At 41.5% G+C, this 27,286-nt stretch overlaps 2 protein-coding genes across 8 annotated transcripts; both read left to right on the top strand.

Moving 5' to 3' along the window:
• Positions 1-52: 52 nt before the first annotated feature.
• Positions 53-15,436, top strand: mapk13 (mitogen-activated protein kinase 13). The gene is made up of 12 exons (XM_030733024.1): positions 53-292; positions 1,976-2,105; positions 2,258-2,316; positions 4,185-4,290; positions 5,973-6,002; positions 7,110-7,157; positions 7,318-7,432; positions 8,071-8,142; positions 13,374-13,453; positions 14,113-14,191; positions 14,520-14,693; positions 15,019-15,436. The coding sequence occupies exons 1-12, from the start codon at positions 180-182 to the stop codon at positions 15,102-15,104; spliced, it is 1,092 nt and encodes a 363-aa protein (XP_030588884.1). The 5' UTR covers positions 53-179; the 3' UTR covers positions 15,105-15,436.
• Positions 15,437-15,778: 342 nt separating this feature from the next.
• brpf3b (bromodomain and PHD finger containing, 3b) lies at positions 15,779-27,096 on the top strand. Of its 7 annotated transcripts, none has more exons than XM_030733780.1 (13): positions 15,779-16,182; positions 17,657-19,215; positions 19,406-19,562; positions 19,688-19,819; positions 20,457-20,585; positions 20,904-21,216; positions 22,726-23,019; positions 23,707-24,294; positions 24,772-24,853; positions 24,940-25,028; positions 25,137-25,231; positions 25,324-25,478; positions 25,765-27,096. In XM_030733780.1, the coding sequence occupies exons 1-13, from the start codon at positions 16,114-16,116 to the stop codon at positions 25,946-25,948; spliced, it is 3,846 nt and encodes a 1,281-aa protein (XP_030589640.1). In that variant the 5' UTR covers positions 15,779-16,113; the 3' UTR covers positions 25,949-27,096. The 7 variants fall into 7 exon arrangements, with proteins under 7 accessions (XP_030589640.1, XP_030589639.1, XP_030589645.1 ...); XM_030733779.1 differs by having other exon boundaries at positions 23,704-24,294; positions 25,765-27,095; XM_030733785.1 differs by having other exon boundaries at positions 16,079-16,187; positions 23,704-24,294; positions 25,765-25,948.
• Positions 27,097-27,286: the final 190 nt, after the last annotated feature.

The following is a 27,286-nucleotide window of genomic DNA, read 5'->3' as shown; positions in this document are numbered from 1 at the left end:
TACGCCCACGCAGTGACGGTTGGATATTATTTTGAATGCTGTAAACGGAAGTGAGATGTAAGGTATAGTATCTGGTGCTTGGACGGTGGGTGTTTTGCATTACCTTCTGAGCAAGCGAGGGGCTCACGGGAGGAGGGAGGAGAAGTTTGTTTTTGTAGCTTCGCCTTCTCCTCTTCATCATGGAGACTCGGGCACATTTCAAACGTGAAGAAATCAACAGCACGGTGTGGGAAGTCCCGGAGAAATACACGCACCTCAAACAGATAGGGACTGGGGCGTACGGCTCGGTGTGGTGAGTGCTTTATACATTAATGTACGCTGCAAGAAGTGTGTCGCATTTGGGAACTCATTAACGTTAGCTACACTGGCTGCATACTGTGTGTAGGTGAGCCTACGTTATATCCAACACACTCCAACATACTGTCAACAGTGGCGACACAGCTAGGCAACTCATGTAATAAGTAGGCACCTGGTATCATTTCTTCAGCCCTGCGTGTGTCCCTCTGCAGTAGGAGATGTAGATGTGTTTGAATGTCAGTGTTAAAGATGGCCACTTTGCATTTTCATGGCATCATGCAGTTACATACAAGATACAGTAAAACATCAGAATGACTGCGTGCATAAAAATATGCACCATTTTGTACGTTATTGCTTATTGTGTGTATCAGTGCATGTTTCCATGCTTTTTAGGGTTACATAAAAATGGGGGGTCAGGTGTCAAGCCATGAGGGAAACTGGATCCAGCTGATATCACTCATCATTACTGATTTACATCCTCCATGGGATCATAGGATCAATGTTTGGGGCTTCTTAATCATTTCTATTTCCTGTTTTGTTGGGATTTACATTTATAATGCTTTATATTTGTCAGGAATAGGTATATGACTACTTTGATTAAATGTTACCTGAAAAGAGCCATTTGAGAAAAGCCATTCAGAAAGCTCTAAAGTTGGCCACTTTAATGTTATTATATTAATAAATCAGAAGGGACAAATGCTGGAACAGTTACACCTGTCAAATGTGCAAGGCCATTGCTAAGTTTCATATTACTTGCACATAAATGCTCTTGAATATAACCATAGTTCAATATTTTATTAGACAAATTGGAGTGTTTTTTTATTTTGTGTGTTAGTATGCACATTGCCCTTAAATTATTGTTAAAGTCAGTGATTCTGTACGCTGCTAAATGCATTTTCTTAATGAACAGCTCTGCATTTTGTTCTGACCAATTATTCTTGCCTAAAACTGATGAAATGTGTGCAATGTAAACTCTTTTTCATGATGTTGGCATAGCACAGATGCAGAAAGATATGTTTCAGTCATTTGTTTATAACTGATTTTGATGCTTAACCACACCATGTTGTCAGAGCTGCAGATGTTGCTGACTGGGCTTTAAGCATTACAGTGTGGGAGTTATGATCTGTTAAAAGCTTGGAATGACCTTTAAAAGAAGCAGCACCTGATGAACACCATTACCATTATCTGTACCTACCTGTAAATGCAGGAGACAAAGGAAATAAACAGAAATACGACCCACAATTTCATGTATGTATTGTTGAATGGATTAGCTGCTGCATGTAAAACTGTAATATCCTACATTTCTGGATCTGTGTTGTCCACAGCACACAGGGAAGTGTGTAATGTGTGTTGGTGGATGCGGCTCCAAATAGCCTAACAAGCCTGTCCTCCTACGATTTGATGCCCTGCAGATCCTCGCAAACATGCACATCAAGAGCTGCCAAACATTTACATATTGATGCTCAGTAAGCCACAGACCACCTCACACTTAGAGAATGAGTCCCACGTACGGTACCTCTATCTCAGATCATCTTTGCTGTTTCATGCAAAGCTTCTGAGAATGAAACCACAAAATAGACTATTCAGTCATTTTCAAAAGAGTGAACATTATAGTGAGACTAAAAGGCCCAACCAATAGCACTGAGCTGATGACTTATTGCATTATCATTCCCCACAGCTCAACAATAAATGAGAAGACTAAAGAGAAAGTGGCCATTAAAAAGCTCCACAGGCCCTTCCAGTCAGAGATCTTTGCTAAGAGGGCCTACCGAGAGCTCCGACTGCTCAAACACATGAAACATGAAAATGTGAGTACACTGTACCCTGTGCATCTTCTGTCTCTTTCAGGAGGTTATGTTTTGGGCATTAAAACAGTATTTTGCATTCTCGATACAATAATATGCTGTTAATACTCCTTTGCTTCCATGTCTCTGTCTCCTGCTTCTTTCATTCCAACTAGGTGATAGGACTACTTGATGTGTTTACACCTGCCCAAAGCCTGGATGACTTCCAGGACTTGTGAGTATTCTTTACCTCATTAGGAAACCATGTGGGTACAGGCAGAACACTTTAAATGATCTGCAGGTTTAAATGGGCTGGTACCTATGTAGCATTTTTCTACTCTGAGCACTCAAAGGATTTTTTACTACAGGCCTCAATCACACACACATTCATACAAGCGTTTTTTTTTTCTGTACCTAAGTGCCTTGTCTAACATTTGGACACACTCACACTCTGATGGATGCATTAGAGGCAACTTGGGGTTCAGTATCTCACTCAAGGATACGTTTATCTGCAGACTGGAGAAGTTGGGCATGGAACTACCAATGTTCTGATTGGTAGACGACCTGCTCTACTTCCTGCCACGTGGTACAGATACTGAAAGAGATGTTTTATCTCACCTGTAAAACTCTTGGAGGACTGCAGCAGTGTTTTCTGTTTTATTTGCTAGAGTGATAAGGGAAAATGTTGTAGCCTTGTCTTTTTTGACAGTACCATATAATGTTACTCTGTTTGGCATGTTGCAACATGTCCTTGTAATGTTTAAGAAAAATATGAAAATGTTTGAAAATGTTTTTTTTTCACTTTCCAGGAAAAGTATGGGCATGCCTGTGAAATAGCCTTTCCCACACTCTCTTTATGTACCTCTTTATGTACCTAAAGAGGACATATTCTCCTTTTCCTGTCATGTGGGGGACAGTGGCCACACAGTGGGGGGAAAATTATTTTATCGTTAATTATCGTTGATATTCTGTCTCTCTCCACTAAAATGAAACTACCATAAAAAATTAGAGACCGTTCAATTCTTTGTAAGTGAGTAAACTTACAAATTCAGCCGGGGATCAAATAATTATTTCCCCCACTGTATATAGGTACTGCTACAATAGTGGATACGTAAATTGTCCATAATGGGGTTGGCACATATTCAAGTAATCCCCATGAGCTCAGACTTCATGCTGCTATAAACCTAAGGTGGTTTTATTAATATGGTCATCTCAGGCATCTCAGGCTGATTGCAACCACAGAAGCCCCAGCCACCCGCTGTTCAATCTTTCTGTTTGCGAGGAGCAGCCAGTCATGTACAGCTACTCTAGCAGAGTCTAAGAATAAAAGTATATATTAGTAAATAAGCATAGTAGGTATAAATAGTGGAATTAATGGGGCTAAAAGCCCACACACAATGCAATCAGTAGCCCACACAGGGTTGTGCACATATGGATGAATCACTTTGTTTTAAAAGACTGGTGTAAAATACTTCACAATGAACAGAGTGAGTATTATAAAAAAAAGAAAAAAGTCAGCAAATGTTCTGTACATTTCCCAGTATTTTTTTTTTTTTTTTAATTATTAAGTAATTTTTCTTTAAAGAAGTTTAATGTAACACGAGGAGATACTGTGCTTCAGATGCAGTCTCAATTCTGGAAATACTCGGTTTGGTTTAGGTGACAGGATTCACCCACTCGCTCACACTAATTACCTGTGCTAACCTCATATGAATGTGTTCTGACATTTTGGGCACTTTGTACTAAGCGGGGGGGGGGGGTTTAATGTCTGATTAGGCTGCCGTGGACATTTCTCACATTCACCTCTGTTAGGTGACATTCAGGCTGCTGCTGCATCACATGAGGGAAAATATAAAAAAGTGGAGCAATGTTTTAGTTATGTAAACGTACGCGTGCCCACCGAGCTCTTTGGTGAAAGGAAGAAAAGACAGATCAGAGCGCTGACATGGTGTGAAAGTTAAGAGTAGGATGGATTGCTGAGACAGTGCCTCGTAACATGTTTGGAACATTAGGCTGAGGTAATCATTGTCCTCTTTGCCTCAGTAATGTCTCACTGCATCTCTCTTCCTTACATCTCTCTTCTTCTTCTTCTTTTCTTTCCAGCTACCTGGTCATGCCTTACATGTTTACTGACCTGTCGAAGGTGCGGGGTCATCTCTCAGAAGACAAAGTCCAGTTTCTTGTCTACCAGATGCTTTGTGGACTCAGGGTGAGCCAAAGATGAGCTTAACCAAGCCTCCAATGTTATCATTAAGCAACAGATGTTAGAACTAGTGAAGTATATTAATAACCAGTTAAAGCTTCACTGAATACATTCCAGTTTAACTGTGTAATACAGTCGTGTCAGAATAATACTGATCTATAGATAGTTCCATAATTTGTTGGACAAAGACACATTTTTGTCGTTTTGCCTGTGTATCTGACCACAGTGATGGTGTAGTACAGCTGTCTTTATCTGTTGCTTGTTTGTGGATGTTTTTGCATTCAGTTTTGTATTTAATAACTCAAAAGCATGCTCTGTTGGGTTGATATCAGCAGAGTAACTTGGCCATTGACGAATATCCCATTTGTTTGCCTTGAGAAACACGATTGGCACTGTGATGTGCTATCTGATCAATTTTGCAGCATTTGGGTGAATACATTGTTAAAAATAAAAGTACCACAGGCCCAGAGTGAAGCCCTTATAATGTGAGGTAGTAAAAAAATATTATACATACAGTGATAAAAATGAAGAAACTAGAAAGTTAAATGAAAGCTAAGTTAAAGAAATTTAAGAAGAATAAGACATAATAATAGTATAATGGTATAATAGGGAAATGTGTGTGGAATCTTGTGTCCTGGCAGGTGTGTTCACCCGTCCCAAAAAAGGAAAGCAGTTGTGCAGTTTTACTGAGAACGGTAGGAATGATTTCCTGAAGCGTTCTTTTTGCCAGTGGGGTTGGATAAGTCTGAAGGACAATGAGCTCTGCTGCCTCTGCGGTGTGGAGTGAAGCGAATGAGATGGATCGACCGTGATGCAGAGCAGTTTGTTCAGTGACCTCCTGTCCCTCTCAGATTCAAATACACGCACTTGCCACAGCATTGCTTCCGCTGTGTTTGACAAATGATGTGGTATGTTTCAGCATATGTGCTTTTTCTTTCCTTCTGTAATTCTCATCTTTTCATCATTCTGGTACAAGGTAAACTTGGTTTCATCGGTCCGAATGAATGTTTGTCCAGAATCTGGCCTTCTTGTTCTCGAGTGTAACCAGCAGTTTGCAATTTGTTGTAAACTCTCTGTATTTCATGAAGCCATCTCTTGATTGTAGACTTTTGACAATGACACACCTGCTTCCTCAAGAGTGTTCTTGACTTGTTTTGATGTAGTGAAGTTGTTTTTCTTAATCATGAAAGCACTTCTGTCATCATCCACTTTCTCCTGTGGTCTTTCAGTCTTTTTGGTGTTGCTGAGCTTGTCAGTGCATTCTTTCTTTTTAAGAATGAACCAGATTGTTGTTATGGCCACTCCTAAAGCCTAATGACGGCCTTTGTCATTTGGACTGACGTTTCTTTGGGGCGCATATTTAAATTTTCAGTGAAAAGCTACAGCGGCAGAAATACAAAAGATTTTTACCTATGTTACAAAAATATGTGCACATATACTTACAGAGAGTCAGCCTTAGTTGCTTTAAATGAGTCAGTGAAACACACAATGAAATGGTAATAATTACTGACTAGCCTAGAGTTATTTGCTGTGTGCAATGGGCCAAGGAGTTATTCCTAAAACACCTTTTGAAACACTGCTTTGAATTTAGGTGTCTGATTCGCCTTGTCAGGCTCTTAGTCTAACCAGGCCTGCTATAAAACTACAATGTAAACTAAGGTATTACTGCTCTGTTTATTCCTTTGCAGTACATTCATAAGGCTGGAATCATCCACAGGGTAAGTACAACTCATTTTGCTGCTGTAGAATGCGTACGAATCTTGGAAGCAGTTTGTGGAACATCATAAACTGGCCTTTACAGGGTATTGAGAATAATAATAATGATAACTTTGTTTAGCACTTTTTAAAATCTGTCACAAAGTGCTTCACCAGAGCAACATGATAAAATAAAACAGGCACTGGACAAAAAAAAAAGCCCATTACAATAAATTTACAATCAATAAATAATAGGAAATAAAAGCCATTAAAAATAATAATTCAAGTAAAATTGGGGGAACACCTCCTCTTAAAAGTATGTCCTAGAACATGACTTCCTGTTAATGATTTCCTCAATCTGTGAAGAAAATGTAATCTGTCCAGGAAATTGTGCTGCACTTTGTTGTGACTCAGATTGAGGATGTGGTATTGGTGACGTTCTTGGGAAATTTTTTTTTTGCCCGTTCTGTTCACAATTTATCATTGTTAAGTGGTTACCTGCCCAAACAGGTAGGATGAATCAACTCCTCTGATGTGTGACTGCATGTCTGGAGATGTTAGGCCACACCTTTTGAGCTCCAGTCCCAAGCCTGTGGGTAAATCTGTGGAGAAGGGAAAACCTTATTCCCTTAATGAGAAGGGGTTGCCACCGCAGGTAGCTCCACATGTTTGATGTGGCAGATTTTTATGCCAGATTCACATCCTGACACAACCCCAAAGGGCTCTGTGTTTCCTCCTGGGATCAAACCAGGGATCTTTCGCTTGTTAGACAAATGTGCAAATCACTACACTGTGGAGCTGTTACTCCTGTAATTCTTAAAGCAGATAAATTGTTATTAACACCCACTGACAGCGATGCACTTATCACACCTTATGTTGCAGTATTGACTGCAGATTTGTGCCAGTGTGTCTTATGGGCAGCTTGTAGTTGAGTCACACTATTAAAATCCTTGTTATAATGCCCACAGCATTCATGTATTTCAGTTCAGCTGAGCCATGTTAGGCCACAGGAAGTAGAAACACTAAAGCTCTTACTGGCTCTCGTAAGCGCCTGTGGTACAATCACTATAATTTCTTGTTAATTACTATGTGCACTAAGTAACCATCACTCGACTTATTTTCCCTAACAGGATCTTAAGCCTGGAAACTTGGCTGTTAATCAAGACTGTGAACTAAAGGTACGTATTTCTAAGGAGTGCACACAAGAAACACTTAGATGATAGGGCAGCTGCAAAAATTTTATTTATATTTTATATATATAAACTGTGTATGTGTGTATTTAGAGAAACACTAAGTAGATGTTGCAGACCGTGATCAGTTTCCTTGGTGCTGATACAGATCCTGGACTTCGGGCTGGCTCGCAGTGCTGATGCTGAAATGACAGGCTACGTGGTGACCCGTTGGTACCGGGCGCCTGAGGTCATTCTGAACTGGATGCACTACACTCAGACTGGCAAGACAATTGTAGCTGTTACATATTCTTTCCCACCATTCTCTCTGTCGTCCGAGTATCGGGTTGGCCGGTTGGTGCTGTGACTGTTTGTTGTTTGTCATGTGAAAACGTCTCAGCACTCCAGCTTTCAATGTTGCTTGTATGGTACTTCATGGGTCAGCAACTTTTGTAATCCTGTTGCTAATTCCTGACAAGTATTTGAAGTTGCATGGATTTCATCCTGAAAAATACATTTTTTTTTTCCCCGTTAATCTGTTGACACAGATGGGTCTGACAGCAGCCTGATAGTGCTGAGACTCAATGACAGAACTGTCACTGCAAACCCAGGATTTATGTTCCTTTAGGAGATAGCGGTTTTTCGTTTTGTAAATGGCATCCACAGAGTGGAGTGTAGCTGAGAAAGCAGCTCTGATGGGTTTACACCCTGCACAGGATAGTATTACTCACTGAATATTCCCCCATTTTAAAGCACACAACACAACAGATTCAGCTCCCTGCTGTGAATAGGAACTGTGCTCTGGCACATAAATGCCACCTTCCTCATTTCTTCTGTACTCAGCGAAACGTATAAGCCTCTTAGTGATATGTATTCTTCATGATTTCTCACTGATGTCGCTTTCCTTTGGTGTTTCTTCTAGTGGACATCTGGTCTGTGGGCTGCATAATGGCAGAAATGATCAATGGAAAGACCCTCTTCAAAGGGAAAGATTGTATCCTTTCTTTAGCCTGGTCCATTTGCTCAACTTGATGAGCCTGCGTAATAAACAATAAGTTAAATCATTAAAGTTGGTATGCAAAGCACGCTGTATGATGCCCTGTAAAGTTTTAATATCGCTTTATTAAACCATTGTAATAATAAAGGAGACTGAAAGGTAAGGAGGTAAGGAAAGGTAAGGAAATTGTGGTTTTGGCTCTCACTGCGGAATTGTATCACTTCCTGTTCCTGTTTCGGAGCACAGTGTTTTGCTGTCTGTTAGCTGTTATATCTGTATAACTCGATTTATCTGGATAATAACATATTTTAGTGTAATCTTCACCTACTTTAAATAGCATACTCTTTGCTGAATCACCTGTATTCACATTACTCACTTTATTTGTTTTTAGAAATTCGCTAGCTTAGCTCAGCTAGTAGCTTAGCCCTTAGCCGACTCACTACCAGCATGGCTTCTTCTCCTGTCTCTCCTGCACTTTCCTGCTCTGGCTGTCACATGTTTAGTTACTCGTCGGCCTCCTTTAGCAGTAACGGTACTTGTAATAAATGTAGTCTGTTTGTAGCTCTGGAGGCCAGGCTTTCTGAACTGGAGACTCGGCTCCGCACCCTGGAAAATCCTGCATCTAGCCAGGCCCCTGTAGCGGGTGCGGACCATGGTAGCTTAGCCGCCGTTAGCTCCCCCCCAGCAGATCCCGAGCAGCAGGGAAAACAGGCCAGCTGGGTGACGGTGAGGAGGAAGCGTGGTCCTAAGCAGAAGCCCCGGGTACACCACCAACCTGTTCACGTCTCTAACCGTTTTTCTCCACTCGGCGAAACACCCGCCGAGGAACAAACTCTGGTTATTGGTGACTCTGTTTTGAGAAACGCGAAGCTAGAGAGACCGGCGACCATAGTCAAATGTCTTCCAGGGGCCAGAGCAGGCGACATTCATGGAAATTTGAAACTGCTGGCTAAGGCCAATCGTAGATTTGGTAAGATCGTTATTCACGTCGGCAGTAATGACACCCGGTTACGCCAATCGGAGGTCACTAAAATTAATATTGACTCGGTGTGTAACTTTGCAAAAACGATGTCGGACTCTGTAGTTTTCTCTGGGCCCCTCCCCAATCAGACCAGGAGCGACATGTTTAGCCGCATGTTCTCCTTGAATCGCTGGCTGTCTGAGTGGTGTCCAAAAAATGACGTGGGCTTCATAGATAACTGGCAAAGTTTCTGGGGAAAACCTGGTCTTGTTAGGAGAGACGGCATCCATCCCACTTTGGATGGAGCAGCTCTCATTTCTAGAAATCTGGCCAAATTTATTAACCCTCCTAAAAACTGACTACCCAGGGTTGAGACCAGGAAGCAGAGTTGCAGTCTTACACGCCTCTCTGCAGCTTCTCTCCTCCTGCCATCCCCCCAAAACCCCATCCCCATAGAGTCGGTGCCTGCTCCCAGACCACCAAAAACCAAAGCTAAAATCAGCAAAAAGCTATTTAAGCATAAAAATTTAAAAACAATAAATAATACAGCTTCATCAACTGCACCAAAGAATAAAACAATTAAATGTGGATTGTTAAACATTAGGTCTCTCTCTTCCAAGTCCCTCTTAGTAAATGATTTAATAATTGATCAACATATTGATTTATTCTGCCTTACAGAAACCTGGTTACAGCAGGATGAATATGTTAGTTTAAATGAATCAACACCCCCGAGTCACAGTAACTGTCAGAATGCTCGAAGCACAGGTCGAGGAGGAGGATTAGCTGCAATCTTCAATTCCAGCTTATTAATTAATCAGAGACCCAGACAAAGTTTTCATTCTTTTGAAAGCCTGACTCTTAGTCTTGTCCATCCTAATTGGGAAAATCAAAAACCTGTTTTATTTGTTATTATCTATCGTCCACCTGTTCCTTACTCAGAGTTTCTGTCTGATTTCTCAGACTTTTTATCTGATTTAGTGCTCAGTTCAGATAAAATAATTATAGTGGGTGATTTTAACATCCATGTAGATGCTGAGAATGACAGCCTCAACACTGCATTTAATCTATTGTTAGATTCAATTGGCTTCTCTCAAAATGTAAAGGAGCCCACCCACCACTTTAATCATACTCTGGATCTTGTCCTGACATATGGCATAGAAACTGAAGACTTAACAGTATTCCCTGAAAGCCCCCTCCTGTCTGATCATTTCTTAGTAACATTTACATTTACTTTAATGGATTACACAGCAGTGGGGAATAAGTTTAATTACAGTAGAAGTCTTTCTGAAAGTGCTGTAACTAAGTTTAAGGATCTAATTCCTTCATTGTTATGCTCTTCAGTGCCATGTGCCAACACAGTGCAGAGCAGCTACCTAAACTCTGCTCCCAGTGAGGTTGATTATCTCGTCAATAGTTTTACATCCTCACTGCGTATAACTTTGGATACTGTGGCTCCTCTGAAAAGGAAAGCTTCAAATCAGAAGTGCCTGACTCCGTGGTATAATTCACAAACGCACAGCTTAAAGCAGATAACCCGAAAGCTGGAGAGGGAATGGCGTCTCACTAAATTAGAAGATGCTCATTTAGCCTGGAAAAAGAGTTTGTTGCTCTATAAAAAGCCCTCTGTAAAGCTAGGACATCTTACTATTCATCATTAATTGAAGAAAATAAGAACAACCCCAGGTTTTTTTTCAGCACTGTAGCCAGGCTGACAAAGAGTCAGAGCTCTGTAGAGCTGAGTATTCCTTTCACGTTAACTAGTAGTGACTTCATGGATTTCTTTACAAATAAAATTTTAGACATTCGAGAAAAAATTATTCATAACCATCTCAGAGATTATTCTTCATGTTCGGCTGCTTTCAGCGCTGCTGGTATTTGTTTAGACTCTTTTGCTCCAGTTGATCTTTCAGAGTTAACTTCAATAGTTACTTCCTCCAAACCAGCAACATGTTTGTTAGATCCCATTCCTACTAGACTGTTCAAAGAAGTCTTTCCAATTATTGATGCTTCAATCTTAAAAATGATCAATCAGTCTTTATTGGTTGGCTATGTACCACAGACCTTCAAGGTGGCTGTAATTAAACCTCTGCTTAAAAAGCCATCACTTGACCCAGCTGTCTTAGCTAATTATAGGCCAATCTCCAACCTTCCTTTTCTCTCAAAGATTCTTGAAAGAGTAGTTGTAAAACAGCTAACTGATCATCTGCAGAGGAACGGTTTATTTGAAGAGTTTCAGTCAGGTTTCAGAATTCATCACAGTACAGAAACAGCATTAGTGAAGGTTACCAATGATCTTCTTACAGCCTCTGACAGTGGACTCATCTCTGTTCTTGTCCTGTTGGACCTCAGTGCAGCTTTTGATACTGTTGACCATAACATTTTATTACAGAGATTAGAGCTTGCTATAGGTATTAAAGGTACTGCACTGCAGTGGTTTGAATCATATTTATCTCATAGACTCCAATTTGTTCATGTAAATGGGGAGTCTTCTTCACACACTAAGGTTAATTATGGAGTTCCACAGGGTTCTGTGCTAGGACCAATTTTATTTACATTATACATGCTTCCCTTAGGCAGTATTATTAGAAAGCACTGCATCAATTTTCATTGTTATGCAGATGATACTCAGCTTTACCTATCAATGAAGCCAGATGACACACATCAATTAGTTAAACTGCAGGAATGTCTTAAAGATATTAAGGCCTGGATGACCTCTAATTTCCTGCTTCTAAATTCAGATAAAACTGAAATTCTTGTTCTCGGCCCCACAAATCTTAGAAACACGGTGTCTAACCAGATACTTACTCTGGATGGCATTACTTTGGCCTCCAGTAACACTGTGAGAAATCTTGGAGTCATTTTTGACCAGGATATGTCCTTCAATGCACATATTAAACAAATATGTAGGACCGCTTTTTTGCATTTGCGCAATATTTCTAAAATTAGAAACATCCTTTCTCAGAGTGATGCTGAAAAGCTCATTCATGCATTTATTACTTCTAGGCTGGATTATTGTAATTCATTATTATCAGGCTGTCCTAAAAGCTTCCTGAAAAGCCTTCAGCTGATCCAAAATGCTGCAGCTAGAGTACTGACAGGGACTAGAAAGAGAGAGCATATTTCTCCCATTTTGGCTTCTCTTCATTGGCTCCCTGTTAAATCTAGAATAGAATTTAAAATTCTTCTCCTCACATACAAGGTCTTGAATAATCAGGCACCATCTTATCTCAAAGACCTCATAGTACCATATCACCCCAATAGAGCACTTCGCTCTCAGGCTGGTGGCTTACTTGTGGTTCCTAGGATACTTAAGAGTAGAATGGGAGGCAGAGCCTTCAGCTTTCAGGCGCCTCTTCTGTGGAACCAGCTTCCAGCTTGGATTCGGGAGACAGACACCCTCTCTATTTTTAAGATTAGGCTTAAAACTTTCCTTTATGATAAAGCTTATAGTTAGGGCTGGATCAGGCGACCCTGAACCATCCCTTAGTTATGCTGCTATAGGCCTAGTCTGCTGGGGGGTTCACATAATGCACTGTTTCTCATTCACCTTATTTACTTTGTTTATACTCCACTCTGCATTTAATCATTAATTGATATTAATCTTTGGCTCTCTTCCACAGCATGTCTTTCTCTCCCCTCAGCCCAACCGGTCGCGGCAGATGACTGCCCCTCCCTGAGCCTGGTTCTGCTGGAGGTTTCTTCCTGTTAAAAGGGAGTTTTTCCTTTCCACTGTCGCCAAGTGCTGCTCATAGGGGGTCGTTTTGACTGTTGGGTTTTCTCTGTATTATTGTAGGGTCTTTACCCACAATACAAAGCGCCTTGAGGCGACAGTTTGTTGTGATTTGGCGCTATATAAATAAAATTGAATTGAATTGAACTGAATTGAATTGAAAGGTGCTTAATTAACAGAAACGGCTTCATCTTGATGACAAGTGCAATAAATCAGACACGAAGTGGAGCACAAGAGGCAATTACAGTATATTACATGAAGCAAAAGCAGCACATTTCCTGAGGCGCCATCCAACACATTTTTTATCTGCCTTGTTATATATGCTCCTACATGTGTTATATTTCTCTTTTATGTTCTGATTTTGCTTCTGATGCTGTTAAATGATTCACAGGTCTGCTAGGAAATAAAGACGTCACAAGTGGTTTTCATTTTCCTTTATTATTCAGTTTTGCACGCCTGCTGTGAACCCCTATTTTCCACTTACTGAACCACCAGTCTAAGTGTAAAAATCCTTGACTGTCACCTTTTTGCTATAAGACATGGACCAGCTGACGCAGATCATGAAAGTAACCGGTGTGCCTGGGCCAGAGTTCATCCAAAAGCTGGACACTCCAGAGGTAGGAAGCATTATAGTATGTGTATGACATAAATATACAGGTATGCCAGGGAAATACAGTTTGTACAAAAATCTGTCACCATTGTTTTACAGATGTTCACTACCCTTTAAAGTTAAGCAGTTTAAAGTGATTTCCCTCAGAGTGAGCGTCAAACGTGTCATATCCCAGAAAACACTTGAGCTCAGACACTAAATTCTTCTCTCAACCCCAAGAAATTAGAAGTCCGATCATTACCTAGCACTACCTTTTTAGGTAGAAATATACAGCACACTACAACCTACAGAAGCATACTGGAAATTTAGCTTTTCATTTGTGTCCTTTTTTCTTTATCAGATGTAAACTATATAATTTGTCCTGAGGGTGGCACTAGAGGAAAGGTCAGTGCATTAATATAAGCCTGTAGCGGGATGCTTTAATAGGAAGTTCTGTTTTCCAATTGCAAATGATTTAGAGTCCTTGATTTTAGAAATGACCTTAGATTTGTGTTCAGCACAATACTAACAAGATTGGAACATATCACGTTAGCATACTCTGAGCTGATCTTTGTATTATTTGCATTTTTACAGAGCTCAGTGTTACACAAACACAGTTAAACTGAATCATTGTTGCCATATTTGGAGATTGAACAACAAATATTCACCTTTGATCTCTTAAAACAGGCCAGAAATTATGTCAAGAGCCTTCCTCGCTATCCCAGAAAAGACTTCTCCCTGTTGTTTCCCAGAGCCAGTGCACAAGGTGGGACACTTTTTTCACATTTTTGTACTTTTTTTTTTGTTCCACACTTTTTCTTTCTTTCTGTGGTATTGTTCTTTTATGTATGATGTTTAAATAGTCTGTTACGTAGAACGAAAACAAGATGACTTTGATAAGTGATAGATTTTATAGTGCTTTCAGGGCCTGTTAGAAGTATAATTTACTCTGTCTTATGAGAAGGTTGCAGCAGCCTGCCACATGGACCACTGATATTTTATAAATATTTTAAACATTCACATACTTTTTCAATTTTGTGGTTTTTATATCGGGGCAAATTGGTGCATTATTCCACACCACTGACCTTTTGCAGGTGTTGATTTGCTGGAGAAGATGCTGGTTCTGGATGGAGATGAGAGGCCCACAGCTGAACTAGCTCTAGAGCACCCATACTTCGACAGCCTGCGGGACCTGGATGACTTCCCGGAGCCTGCGCCTTACGATGACAGTCATGACAACGACACATTGACTCTGGATGAGTGGAGGCGTAAGTGGAAAAAAATTATATCATGAGCAAACACTGTTAGTAACAACTGACAGTGATATCATAAATTGGCAAATTGAAGTGGAGAACATACACATTTTTTTCTGTAGTATTTCTGTTTACTGAGCAGAATGTTGATTGACTGCCGTTACTTTATGTTGTTATGAGAAATGTATAACTATATATACAAACTTGTGCATTACTGTGTTGTGAATGTCCATGGGTTGTGGACATGTTGCCACACAAAACACTTACAGTCGTCCTCTTTTTTTTTTTTTTTTTTTTTTTTTTTTTTTTTTTTTTTTTTTTTCCCCCCCCTTTTACACAGGATTGTGTTTCAGAGAGGTGAAAAGCTTTGTGCCATTCCCACGGCGGGACTCCAAGAGGAAAAACACTCTGACAATGTCTCCATGATCTGATGAATGTTATGTAATTACTGATGCCCCAAACAACACAGCATAACACAGCATATAGCCAACTGTGCCCTTGTATATTCTAAGTCTGGATTCACTATTTCTTTTACTCTGTTTAGATTCTGAATCAGTGTCGAAAAGAGTAATCATTTTAAAAACTGCATCTTTTTTTTTTTCTTTTTTCTTTTTTTTTACGTAACATCCAACTGTTTCCTAAATGTAGTGTTACACATTCCCTGTCGGTGATTTGTGCTGTGGATTTATTGTGACTACATGCTACAGGGTTTCTCTATGATTTACTGTAATGTTTTTCAATTAAACAGTAAGACAAGATGCACCCTTTTTTTTATTTGCACAAGGTGGTAACTGTGTTGAAGTGATCTGTGACAATGCTTGAACATGCATTTGACTGAGTTAGTAGTACATTTAGAGACTTGGAGACTGCTGTATCAACATAATGTTGCACATTGCAAGATAAGTATGTTTGTGAATATTTATATACAAATGCTTGCCAGTAATGAATGGCCATGTGTGTATATGCACATGCTTTGTGTATTCAGGGTGCCTGGACACGTGTTGGGTTATGCACTCCAGAGAAAATCGTACAACTGTAGTTAACAACACAGGTTTAAATTAAAAAAAAAAAAAAAAAACTACACTTGTTATTGACCCCGTGAGCCCGCGCGCGAAAAATCATGGTCTCGTGACGTCACGGGGGACGGCTAAACTTGTATCGGTTGACTGTTGTCAAGGTAGCACACAAGCTGGTATAAAAAGGAAGCGAGACGCTTTGTTGTCAAAATAAAAGAATATCACGTTATAATGCAATATTTCGACTTTGACGTCGTACCCGTAAGAAGATTTCTGTAAATGGAGTGTCGTATGAGGAAATCAGGCAATACAGAAACGGAGCAGGAAGCAATACTGGATCGCAAATGCAAATAAACGTGAGAGTGTCCTAATCCCGTATACCCACGGGGAGGTCTCACCCAGCTAAATACTACTTTGTCATGAGCTGCAAGAGAGGGAAATACTGTAAAGGGGCATGTTGGCTGGGAAAACACGTAGGTGACAGTTCGGTAAGGTGAGCTGTTATTAAACGTATTGGTTATGATTTGGGTCGTGTTAGCGGCATAAGGAATACGCAGAACATTATTTTGAAATCCACCCGGAATTACTATTACTTTGACTAATATGGATTTAGCTTACTGTAGGCTCCAAATAGCTAGCCAACTAGCCGAAGGAGGCTAATATCCCTCCTTCTCTTAAAATTGGGCCGACAGTGAGCTGTTTCTCATATTTTTAATACGGATATATTACGGCTGTTCTCAGTAAGCCTTTGGCACTGACTGCGTGCCTTCCAAGCGCCGTGTTGTGAAGAAACGGAAGCGCTATAAAATAGCGAAGTATACCGGCTGTACCAGCAAACTGTGGATGGCTAACGGTAGCTATTAGCTTCGAGAGTGTAGCAAGTAAGCCGCCTGGTTAGGCGACCATTACAGCAAAAGCGGCTTCAGACCACCGGGGCTGTCGACTTACTCCTGTCAGTCAGTTGTCATAATTGGTAAGATGGCTTAAAATTCGCCATTTTACTACCCTGTTTTTGATCGTTGTCAAGCTTAAAACTTTTAGCTGGCGAGGGTTTTTTATGTCATGCATCCTGTCAGCGTTTAAAAATATCAGAGAAGCTAATGTTACTACTACCCAGCTTATAAAGTTAGCCACCTAGCCTGCTGATAGACTTCTTTCAGCACTTTTATGTTAGTGCTGTATATTATCCCAGCTTGGTAAAATGAAACCCACTGCGTCAACCGTACAAAAACAACAACTGTTAAAAATTAAACAGTTGAAGAGCTTTTGACAGTGTTTTTAAAACTGTAAATATGGCTGACATTTTACTCCTGGAATAAGGACACCGCTCTGCTAAGGCTGTGGTATTCTTGTATCTGATTGGCTCTGGGTCGGATCAGTTAAGATTTGCTGAAAGCTGATTGGATTTGACCGCTGTGTTGTGTCAAGCCCTGATAGTAGATGCCAGCAGTTAATAACATATAGTCGAGAATAATCTACATATGATTTTTTTCTTTACTGGCCACGTGTGTTTTGACAGTAGCGTCTGTTTGCTCGACAGCTGAACTTATCACAGTGGTTTACCCAGTTAGCCTTTGTGGATGAAAAAGAGTTTTCTGTTTATAAGTGTGTGACGGAATGTTTTTACCAGAGGTGATCCAGCCTAATACCATCACAGTATAATGTATCCTACTACAAAGGAGTATTTCAGTGAGTTAATGTGGAAAGAAGTTTAGCCACCTGGGCATTAGTTGCCTATTGAAACAACAGGGTATAGGTAGATAAGAATAAGTGGCTACTTTACTGTTATAACAACAAAGACAAATAATAATAGGGCATATTATAACTGTAGCACTGGGAATTGTGCTGATTTTATGTTTATATATACACACTCATTATAAAGTGTGAATACTGGTGTCATATTCTACTGTTTTAGAGCCTGACTCCTCAGTGTTCTCATTTTATTTCTTTTTTAACCAACAGGTGGAAAAGTGTGATTGGTGGCCTATGAGGAAGCCACGTCGAAAAGGCCAAGTGGCCGGAGGTGGAGGTGGAGATGTGAAAAAGTCAAGTGGGACAGTTGGCGGGCGTGGGGCTGCCCGTCAGCGATCACCGTCCCCCTACAGCCTCAAAGCTTCTCCAAGCAGAGAAACCCTGACGTATGCTCAGGCCCAGAAGGTGGTTGAAGTGGAACTGGATGGTAGGCTTCACCGCATTTCTATTCTGGAGCCTTTGGAAGTCATTACTGAAGATGAAATGATGGCTCAGGACATTAGTGAGTGTAACAGCAACAAGGAGAACAGTGAGCAGTCATCACCTCCCGCCAGCAGTGCCCAAACAGCCCGCAAACCTGCCACACCACGAAGCCGGAGGAAAGACCCCAAAAGCTCGACCAATAAGTCACCCCCATCTTCCAAGAACAGTTGCCCCAATTCTCATTCGCCATCACTTGAAAAGCTAAACAAATCACAGCATCACCTTATGACCCTTCCTGAACCCAAGTTTCGAGTGCTGGAAACCTTCACACCAGTTGAGGCACCTCCTCTGCCAGCAGCATATTATCGTTACATTGAAACCTCAGCCGAGGAGGAAGCTGAGGCGGAATATGACATGGACGAAGAGGATACTGCCTGGCTGGAGATGGTCAATGTTGATCGGACATCAGAGGGTTACTCAGCTGTTTTGCCAGAAACGTTTGAGCGGCTGCTGGACCGGTTGGAGGAGGAGGCATACCTGGAAGCCCGCAGCCGGGCGCCCCCTCAAAGCACTATTGATGATGATGCCTTTTGCTGCGTGTGCCTGGATGACGAGTGCCTTAACAGCAACGTCATCCTCTTCTGTGACTCCTGCAACCTGGCTGTGCACCAGGAGTGTTACGGAGTGCCCTACATCCCTGAGGGTCAGTGGCTGTGCCGCTGCTGCCTTCAGTCCCCTCAAAAACCTGTTGACTGTGTTCTGTGTCCAAACCGTGGCGGCGCATTCAAGCAAACGAGTGATGGCCGCTGGGCACATGTAGTCTGTGCTATATGGATCCCTGAGGTCTGCTTTGCTAACACAGTGTTTCTGGAACCAGTGGAAGGGGTCAGTAACATTCCCCCAGCACGATGGAAACTGACCTGCTACCTGTGTAAGCAGAAGGGCCGCGGTGCATCTATTCAGTGTCATAAGGCCAACTGTTACACTGCATTTCACGTCACATGCGCTCAGCGTGCTGGTCTCTTTATGAAGATAGAGCCTGTGCGAGAAACGAACATTAACGGGACCACGTTCTCAGTTAAGAAGACAGCTTTTTGTGAGGCCCATTCTCCACCAGGACAAGAGACTGGGTCAGATGATGAGAGTGAAGGGCGAGTGGTGGGCAGCAGAGGTAGAGCGAGCAGAGGACGGAGTGCCTACACAGAGGGTCCGACAACACCGAAAAAAGGCAGAAAGTCTGACAGTGATGCCAAAACAGATAAAAAGAAAGGGAAAAGGAATACAGAGTCACCATCCCGACGCACAGCATCACCACAAGTGACAGTGCCTCAGATACCCACGAGCAGGTAAAGTTTTTGTTCTTCGTCTTCTTTTTTGCCCAAAAAAAGATGGGTTTTATTTTATTTTTGATCAAAAGAAGTAATTTCTTGGAGATTTTTTGGTTTACTAGCCAGTTCAAATAAGCATTCATTCATCAAGCTCTCCAGTGAATCAATGTTAGTCATGCTGATATTAACATTTTCCTCTGTTATGTAGGCTGAATATCATCTGTAAAGGAATCACCCTTCAGAAAAAAAACCAGTTCATGCAGAGGCTTTATAAATACTGGTTACTAAAGCGACAGTCGAGGAACGGTGTGCCGCTGGTCCGGCGTTTGCACTCTAACATCCAGACCCAAAGAAATACTGAACAGGTCAGGGCATGACACAGAAGTAAAGCCTTAACAGTCTGTGGCTGTTTTTCTAAAACCGTTGTTTGCCTTTAAATATATTTCTGGAATAGGTTTATATAAGCTCTAAAATGTGTTGTACTTTGTAGCCTGAAGTGGATGAGAAGATTTCTGCAGCAAGAGAAGCACTGAGATATTGGCAGAAGCTTCGGCACGACCTTGAGAAAGCCAGACTGCTGGTGGAGCTCATCCGCAAGAGGGAGAAACTCAAACGAGAACAGGTAACATACAAAGACGAACCATGCTCACTGACTTGGATGCTTCATATTTAGGTTTGTCAATTCACCGTTTAACTTCTGGAAGAAAGATGTTTGACAAATCAAGATCTGAAGTACCTTAAAAACTCAGCTACTTGAGTGGTTCTCCAGTAGTGAAGTTATGTTTGGATGATCGGCTTTTTCTTTGTCTGTCCTATAGAGTGTATACTGTATGCTGGCATGTCTTTGCCACACGATGCTATCATCTTAATATTACTGAGTCACAAAACAAACAGGTAGCTGCTATAAACCGAGAGGGAGTCCCCAAAGGAAAATAAGCAAATACAGCCAGAGTTGACAGCTATCGTTATAACATACTGGGCAACCAGTTCTATATGGATCATGAAATCAGTCTAGAAGAGGACTTGAAATTATATTTTGATTGTTGGAAGATTTCTCAGTAGAAAAAATATATATATATTTTTTTTAATACATAGAGCCATTTTCTTGGTTACTTCACATTAAACACATATCCCTTTCGTCAGATCACACTGCTTCTCTACACACTAGCCTTTGGCAGTCTTGAAAAAATTGTTTTTTAAATTCTTTAGATTTGCAATTTCTATATAAATATTAAATACCTGTCCTCTGACAACTGCAGGTCAAAGTTCACCAGGCAGCTCTGGAGATGCAGTTGACCCCAATGTTGGTGCTGCTTCGCTCCACTCTAGACCAACTACAGGAGAAGGACACAGCCCAGATTTTTGCACAGCCAGTGGACATCAAGGAGGTCAGACATTTGTTATTTTTGTCACTGTTGTAACACTGAATCCAGATGCACATGCACACAGTTTATATTGTGTCAGAAACCGAGATGGCCCTCTGCTTCTGGAAGTGTTTTCCCCATTCTCTGTGTAGTTCAGTTGGATCAGTGAGTCTGGCTGCATATTGTTTTAGATTTAAGTAGTGCTGTTATAGAGTACAGTTTACTAGAATTGGTAGTCTCATTTACAGCATTGTTTTGGGGGGGGGGGGTTACATATTTTATTTAACTTGAAAACATGCATCCATTCATATGATACATTTTCATGTTATGTCTTGTCCACAGGTCCCCGACTACCTTGAGTTTATTAGCAACCCTATAGACTTTTCCACTATGCGCTCTAAGCTGGAAAGTCATTCCTACCGCTCAGTGGCTGACTTGGAGGCCGATTTCAACCTGATGGTGTCAAACTGCCTTCTCTACAATTCTAAGGACACAGTCTTCCACCGGGCAGCACTGCGTCTTCGAGACCTTGGGGGAGCCATACTACGCCATGCCCAGCGACAAGCCACCAACACCGGGCTGGACCTGGACACTGGCATGCACCTGCCAGAGTCGCCCCAGAAAAGAGACTTTTACAGCTGCACCTGGGAGGACGGTAAGTCAGAGAATGATCCTGTACATGTCTTCAGTTCTTTGAACCACTGAAGTTGTGTCTGTGTTTCAGTCTGTTATTGTCTTCTGTGAGGGGGAATTGTGTGTGTGTGTGTGTGTGTGTGTGTGTGTGTGTGTGTGTGTGTGTGTGTGTGTGTGTGTGTGTGTGTGTGTGTGTGTGTGTGTGTGTGTGTGTGTGTCAGTTTAGTTGACTTTCTAATTTCGTAGTGTGTTACGAAAGAGTACACAGTAAAGAGTACGCAGTATTCTGTGTAGACAGTCTGCACAGCTGTGGCTGGTAACCATTATGTAAGACTAAGTGCCAGTACTACAACAACAATACTGTTCATACGTACTGTATGTAAGAAATGAAGTTGAAGTCAGTAACAAGAATGAGGAGTCATCAGGGTTTTCACCAGAGATGTTGTAATGGTCAGGAGCTTAAACCAGCCTGTGGTACAAATATATCTTTAGACTTGGTTAATATAGTAATTCAATTTTATTTATATATTGCAGTTGCCTCAAGGCACATTTTATTGTATGGTAAAGACCATACAATAAGTAGCATCCACCTGTCGCATCGCTGTGGGGCACAGACGAGACAGTGGTCCATTTAAGGTGAAACTGCAGCTACTTGTGTGCAGACACACTGTTGAGGGGGAGAGGGAGGGACAGGGAAAGGTTTATTTTTTTCCCCACTTCATGATAGGAAAGTAAGGTACTAAGAAGAGTATCTAATCATGGTTGACCTTGATCACATTAAAGTGATGAATGGTGATCAGCCTATTGTGATAAATAAGTGAACAGACAGAAGATAAAAAACTGAAGGTAAAAAGATTCAGTGATTTCCTTTTTTTTGTTTGTTTGTTTCTTTGTAAATGTCTTTATGGTTTTAGTGCTAACTGGAATAATAAGGCTAATATTATCAATTTGCTAATTTATAGACTAGCTTAGTTCTGCCTGGGCATAGCAAGTTGCTGGTCTTGAAATACAATTGCTGAAACCCTGGATTAGTATTTGCAGCCCTTCATACTAATTGTTGTTTGTAGTGATGAAATTCTAAGACAGTTTGAGGGCTCCTGAGATGAGTTTCTTAAGGAGAAAATGGCAGAAAAAGAGTGCTGCCAGTGATGACTGGAGCAACACTTATTCCTTCCAGGAGAGGAGGTAGAATATTTGTAATCTGGTTAGTTAGTCTGGTTTTTAAGCTTGTGGGCTTTTTTTTTAATCATCACTTCTGGGGGGGTTGGGTTTTTTAATAGTCTATAAATTGGCTGATGGTGATTGATATGAGTTTGGAGACACAGATGATATTCTCCTAGTTATATTTTGTACAATATATGCATTGCCCATTCTAAATAATAGAAAATATCATACAAATAGCCCTGCAAACAGGAGAAAGACTTTGGGCCTTGGTCATCGTCGTTGTGAAATGTCAGTATTAAACTCATGCTGTACCTAATGAATCGTGCATCTCTGATTCTCTGTTAACCTAACTCTCTGCTGTGTTCAGTTGACAGCGTGCTGGATCCAGAGAACCGGCTTCATATGAGCATGGAAGAACAACTGAAGGAGTTGCTAGAAAAGCTGGACTTTGTCACATCCATGCGATGCAGTGGGGCCCGGACTCGACGAATCCGCCTGCTCCGACGCGAGATAAACAACATCCGGGCAGGCAGGCATGGTCAGTCCAACCGCCACAGCCTGCACAACGGACATCTCAAAGAAGACGACGAGAATGACCAAGATGAGGAAGATAACGACAAAGACGCCAAGGCAGATAACGGCCTTATGTCTTCAGATAAAGGTGGGCAATGAAAGGCACTGACAACTATATGAAATTGCCAATGCATGAACCTTTAAAAAACCACTTTTTTTCAATGAGACCAGTTGTGAACATGAGCTAACGGAACATTGTCCTCAGGTAATTGAGCCAGGGTACCCCCCACGCACCAACCCCAACCACCCCACTGTCTCCAGTCTAGTAAGTAGGGGCCCACAGAGTCTCGTTAGCCATGGTTGCCTCACAACTCCTCTCTCCCAGTGAACTCTATGTCTGCACCTCTTCTATACATCACTCTCATGGACTCACCACTCTCCATTGGCCACATGCAGTCATGCCATATCATACCACTTCTGACTAAAGGCTAGTCTAGTGAAACAGTCTGTTGTCACCATAGAAGATGGCACCAGAGCACCTGATATTTGATAAAAAAAAAAAAAAAAATCTACCATACTACCATGTTGATGGTGTACAGTTGTGAGAGCAAAGTAATTTTTCACTTGTCTTGATAAGGTCCTCCATATCTACAGAACACGTCAACTCCCTCTGGACTGTGGTTAGAGTGTTGGAATGAAGTGTAAATCATCACAGAGTGACCATTTTCCTGTGTGCATACTGCACCACCGCATCACACTACATACTAAATGGAGATTCATTTAAAACCAATGCAGAGTGAATTGGAATGTCATTTATCTCCTCTCCTTTCAGAAGACCTCAAATCCACCTCGCCCCCGACGCTGGAACCTACAGGGCCGGCTCCTCCTCCACGGCAGGGGGACGCACCTCTGGAGCCTCCCACTCTGCGGCCAATCACAGGGGAGCCCCAGTCCCACAGCTACCCCTGCAAACGCCTTAAGATGGATGGTGACCTCTCAAACAGTGCTACAGAGAACGTTCATTGCACTAGCGCACAAGGGCGGTCAGCATCGTCGCCCCCTACTTTGCACAGTGAAGGGCAGGCATTGACCAACGGCCTGCCTGAACTAGGTGTCTCCCCACGGCCCACGACCGGGGGAGTCGGGAGACGGACGTCCGTATTGTTTAAGAAGGCAAAAAATGGAGCTAAGCTGTTCAAAGCGCGAGACAATCCTTTGCTGAATGGGAAGGGACCACAGGACGAGAATACAAGTAACAACTCTTCAGCACTCAATTCCACAGACATCACTCAATCTTCCACTCCATGCAGAACCCTACAGAAGAGCCCAGGACCCCCCAACCTTAATGAACTATGGACTTCCAGTCGAGACTTGTGCTCAGATAGTGAGACAGAGAAGACACCAAATCACACACTGGAAAGTGGTAAGAAACTTTGCTTAGTTACTGATGTAAGTGTTCTGCTCAGAGAGAAGTGACTACAGAAGACTCCATAGGATGGGATCACATGCTGCTTACTGTTGGGAATTTGCTACCAAGCATGAAACAGTCTTTAACTTGGGGTTGTTGTTTTTTTGTTTGTTTGTTTTTTTTTTTTAGTTAATCTTTCTTAACCTGTGTTTATCACTTCACTTTAATAACCTGAGACTAGTTACATATTTTACAACATGTCAAACTTTGATGTTCTTGGGAGGGAAAGAAGTGTGCTGTCTGATCACACCATAGGAACTTGTTTTTGCTTTCGTTCTAACTGACTGGTTAAACGGTTAGCCTTGTATTGTGTCATTGGTTTCAGTATAACTGAGACCAGAGCAGAGATATGTGCTCTTTTAGGTGTTGCCTTTTCTGACTTCTCCTCCTGTCTTATCTGCTGCTGTTCTGATTTCTGTTTTTTGTTTTCAGGATTGACCAACGGCTTTAACTTGCACAAAGATGGCGGGTCTGACTTGGAGTTTAGCTCTTGCCCTGTTCTCCACAAAGAAATGTAAGGCATGGCGTATCTGCTGTTCTTCCTGGTCCATGTTCACAATAACTAATAGTGCAATAACAATATAATGCATTGCATTACAGCAACTTGCCACCCAAACGTAGCCTTGGCAAACCGGCTCTTTCCAAAGTTCCCTTTCTGGATATAGTCAACGGAGACTCAGATTACACTGGTACTTTTTTCCTCTCATATCCCAAGTTCTCCTGAAGTCAAGTTGCATTTGTGTCCTGTTAATTTACTTATTCGTTACAATAATTTGAGTGTCACTGTTGTTTTACAGGCAACAGTAGCCAAACATCTGAGGATGAGATGGAGCTGGAACCTCTGGACCTGGTTTGGGCCAAGTGTCGGGGATATCCCTCATATCCTGCTCTGGTACTTCCTCATCTGACCTAAGATCACCTTATAATATGAGCGTTCACCTCATAGTGTAGCTTAAATTCCCTGTTGGACTGTATTTGTCTCAGATCATTGACCCAGAAATGCCTGAGGAGGGCCTGCTGCACAATGGGGTGCCTATCCCCGTCCCACCCAAAGATGTCCTCCATCTGGGGGAGCAGAGACAGGAGGAGACCAACGAGAAGCTCTACCTGGTGCTTTTCTTTGACAACAAGAGGACGTGGTGAGTTTAAGATAAACACTGATGTTATGCAATGCTCCTCTTATCACATGGAGGTCATGGGTATTTATTCAGTGAAACCTAATATTTGATTGGCACATTTGCCACAGGTGTATCATGTGATGAAAACGCAAATGGTGGAAAGTTGTTTTTTCCATTTGAAGATGCATGTAGATAAAAGGCTCTATATTTTAATTTTATTTTAAACATTGTGTCGTTTATAAAGCAATTAAAGTAAGAGTGTTGAGGGCTGTAATAGTAATCTAAATCTCTGTCACTGGTGTTGTAGGCAGTGGCTTCCACGTGACAAGGTGACACCTTTGGGCGTAGATGACACAGCTGACAAGCTGCGCATTATGGAAGGCCGCAAGTCCAGCATCCGCAAATCTGTCCAGGTGGCGTACGACCGCGCCATGATTCACCAGAGCCGGGTCAGCCACAGTCACGGCTTTGTGGCCTCCAGCTACCTGTAGAGGACCTCTGTGAGCACTGTGTACATCCACAGTCAGCCGTTGTGCATTTCTCTTTGGTCTTAAAGCAGCAGGTGGACCGATTCCTGCTGCCGGTCGAATTTGTATTCACACTGTGGTCCAAAGAGGTTGGCGTGGCACAGAATCCTGGACTGTAGTTTAACCAAACCACTAGTGTCTGACACAGAGAGCAGTGGTGTTTGCCTTTGTGTCATTGTTGAGGAGGTGGAACTCCAGAAGTGAATGAAGTTACCTTTGGGTCCCATGTTGCTGCAGTAAATTCCCCATTCGGGGATGTATTGAGGTGTCTGCTTACTCCTCCTGGATGTGCTGATGTAAAAGAATTCCCGTCTATTTTGTATAATGTTACTGCTGCCAAGGAATCAAGTAGTCGGAGAAGAGATTTGATATATTTATATGAGCTGCAGAAGACTAATGAATGGATCACTGCCATCTTTTATACAATAGCTTTTTACATTTTAATCTTTTACAGAGACACTTGTATATTATAAAGCACACTTTGTGTACATATGTAAGTGTATTATCAAACTGAATTTAATTTAATGTTGCTGTTTTAAAATGCGTATTTCAATCAACCCACAAGGGATAAAGCAAGGCTGTGTATATTTGTGGAGATTTAATAATTCCTGACTTGCTGCAGTTTATTTAGCTTGTCTTTGATGTAATTTCATTTGTGTTGTCTGCGTGTGTGTGTGTGTGTGTGCGTGCGTGCGTGTGTGTGTGCGTGCGTGTACATTCTGAGCATACAACACAATGAGCCGTTCTTTATACTTGGATTCTCTTTTTGATATAGAGAGAAATAATTTATTTATGGAAGACAGAACTATAGAAATAAAGCTATATTGGTCAAAGCTGACAAAATCTTATTTAACAGAGTGAGGTTTTAAAACCATGCAGCTGACATTTTTTAACAGATGACATCATGTTTTGTTTATGGTGATTTTAGTTTAGACCAGCAACCAACATTTGCTTGTCGACACCCCCACCACCCCCCCACCCCACAAAAGATTCTATTTATTACAGAGTGCCCCATTTTATCAAATGGAAGAAATACACCCTCATAAGCTTGTACTACCTGCATATTTTAACTGGTCACCGAATATTTTGTCTGTAACCATTATTTCCTCATTTTGGGAAATAAATTCTATATTTAAAAAAGAAGAACTTGGGATACTTACCTGAAGTTTGGTGTTTTTCTTATTTGAAACTGAGCGATAAAACACTCACCATTCGACACACTTTTTGAACCGCTTGTTATTGTAATCTCATTGGCCAGTCACAAGCTCAGTGCACAGCTCAGTGCATTTAGGTATGTAGACA

Source organism: Archocentrus centrarchus, chromosome 7 (assembly GCF_007364275.1).
Source record: "Archocentrus centrarchus isolate MPI-CPG fArcCen1 chromosome 7, fArcCen1, whole genome shotgun sequence".
NCBI classification, from domain to species: Eukaryota; Metazoa; Chordata; class Actinopteri; order Cichliformes; family Cichlidae; genus Archocentrus; species Archocentrus centrarchus.
The sequence above is the reverse complement of the archived record's forward strand: the minus strand, read 5'-3'. Positions and strand labels throughout refer to the sequence as shown.